This window comes from Littorina saxatilis, linkage group LG10 (genome assembly GCF_037325665.1).
Source record: "Littorina saxatilis isolate snail1 linkage group LG10, US_GU_Lsax_2.0, whole genome shotgun sequence".
Lineage (NCBI taxonomy): Eukaryota > Metazoa > Mollusca > Gastropoda > Littorinimorpha > Littorinidae > Littorina > Littorina saxatilis.
Window position 1 is genome coordinate 24939125 of NC_090254.1, and position 2500 is coordinate 24941624.

Sequence of the window (2500 nt, forward strand, 5' to 3'; positions counted from 1 at the left end):
TAGCCTCGCCACGACTCGCGTGCATGTCCTAAATGTGACAAATAAATCTTTCTTCTTCTTCTTCCGTAGAGGATTCGACTGGGTTCTTGCGAACGTCTCAGAGTCCTTTCTTTCTTTACTTTCTTCATTTGGTGTTTAACGTCGTTTTCAACCACGAAGGGTTATATCGCGACGGGGAAAGAGCCACTTGTCAATTGTTTCTTGTTCACAAAAGCACTAATCAAAAATTTGCTCCAAGGGCTTGCAACGTAGTACAATATATTACCTTACTGGGAGAATGCAAGTTTCCAGTACAAAGGACTTAACATATCCTAATAGGCACTACATCCAAACTCTCCAAAGCCACCTCCGACTCTCTTCAACTCTCTGACTCTTCTGTCCCTCTGTCTTCTGCTGTCAAAAACCTCGGAGTCACTCTAGACAACACCCTTTCCATGAAACAACACATCTCTTCTGTCTCTCGCACCTGCTACTTCCAACTCCGCCGCATCGCCACTATCCGCAAATACCTCACCACAGATGCTACCGCCAAACTGGTCACTTCCACCATTCTCTCACGTCTTGACTATTGTAACTCTCTCTTGGCGGGTCTTCCCTCTTCTTCTATCTCTCGTCTCCAACGCATTCAAAATAGCTCTGCCCGTCTTGTCCTACGAAAGAAAAAGAGAGATCATATCACCCCCCTCCTAAATCAGCTCCACTGGTTGCCCGTTCCTGCCCGTATCACCTACAAAATCAACACTCTCACCTACAAATGCCTCCATGGTCTCGCCCCTGCCTATCTCTCCGACTCTCTTTCTCTCTATGTCCCTTCACGAACACTCAGATCATCTGCCGACTCCCTCAAGCTCAACATCCCCCACACCAAACTCAAAACAGCAGGTCAACGCTCATTTTCTTTCCAAGCACCTAGCCAATGGAACACACTACCTCTCCCCCTCCGCCAACAACAGTCCCTCGAATCATTCAAATCTGCACTCAAGACATTCCTTTTTTTTCCACATAATCCATGCATTCTACACTGCCCACCCCATCCCACCCTGAATAACTGTACATATTTTAATGTTTGATGGTGTGTGTGTGTGCTAGTGACTTTAAGTCTCCGTGTGTGTGAACGAGTGTATGTGCGCCTTGAGTCGCCTGTTGATGAGATATGTGCGCGTTATAAATAATCGTATTATTATCATTATTATTACATACTGCTTGACTAAAATCTTTACAAAAATTGACTATATTCTATACAAGAAACACTTAACAAGGGTAAAAGGAGAAACAAAATCCGTTAGTCGCCTCTTACGACATGCTGGGGAGCATCGGGTAAATTCTTCCCCCTAACCCGCGGGGGGTCTCAGAGTCCTGCGATCTGTCCATCTTTCAATCTGTCCAAATAAGACTATTTTATAATCGCTGAAAACAAGAATGACGTACTAAAAAAAAGATGTAAGCTTAAGGCAACATAATTATTCTGAATTCATAGCACATGTTTTGATCTAATGCATGCATGTAGCCTACAAAAGGGACAAGAGCACGAACGTTAAATGTCAGAGAAGCAAAAGTATTGCGATCAAACAAAAGTGAGATGCACCTCCAGCATAACGCTTTTTTTTCTTCTGGATCAAGTTTAAAGCCTGGAGTGATGTCATTTTGACGCTTTCCTAACTCCCATCGAGCTCCGCTGATGATAATTGTACACAAGTTATCATGTTAGTCACGTTTATTTGCAGACAGGAAGAAAGCAGTGCGTCAAGAAGGAGTGAATGACCATTTGACAGTAATGATTACCAGCAAGATGTTCCCCATAAGCAATATGGAAGGGGAAAACATCAGACATGAAGCGGGAGTGTATTGATGCTTGTGTGTGCCTTCCAGGTGCTGATGTGAATGCTTGCGACAAAGACGGTGACACTCCTCTGCACTTGGCAATTGGTGGCAAGGTGGAAGGGTACAAGAAGGTCAGTTTTTTCCCCAAGCTCCTTGCACATTTTACAACGTTGAGAGTGAAGTTAAAAGCAACGAGTCATATACTATATGTTTTAGATACGAGGCTTATATTTAGAATAATATGTTTAGTTTTGTCTAAAGTAACTTCTGTTTAATCATAACATATAATTATCAGTGCTGGACCTAGTATTTGATTAACTATGCGATCAAGACAGCATGTTACGAACAAAACACAACTCTTTATATACAAGAACAATATTGAAGCACAAATATGACAGAGGTGTGTTTTGGTTGCTAGAACACTTGTTCACATAAGCAACAACGAAAGTACTAACGTTTTTCTATTTTGTTTTACCCAAGCTTAGCTTTTAACCCTTACCCCAGTGCTTCTGTTCTTAATCTTCAGACGGAGAGAGCAGCACTGGTAGTCGCGTGCCGCATAGAGATAGGCAACATGCTGATCAGCAGTGGAGCCTTCGTGGACGCTCGAAACCACAAGGGAAGAACTCCTTTCGACTATGGTGTCGGCCAAGTCAGAAATGGAATCAGAACTTTCATG

General features: G+C 42.9%; 1 protein-coding gene across 1 annotated transcript in view; it reads left to right on the forward strand.

The window, feature by feature from the left end:
- The window catches only part of LOC138978485 (E3 ubiquitin-protein ligase MIB2-like), a 17715-nt gene that overhangs the window by 11928 nt on the left and 3287 nt on the right, over positions 1–2500 (forward strand). The window contains exons 15-16 of the mRNA XM_070351226.1: positions 1870–1952; positions 2348–2500. The exon at positions 2348–2500 is cut by the window's right edge and continues 8 nt beyond it. Of these exons, the coding sequence (XP_070207327.1) occupies positions 1870–1952; positions 2348–2500 (236 nt within the window). The remainder of the gene's footprint in view (positions 1–1869; positions 1953–2347) is intronic.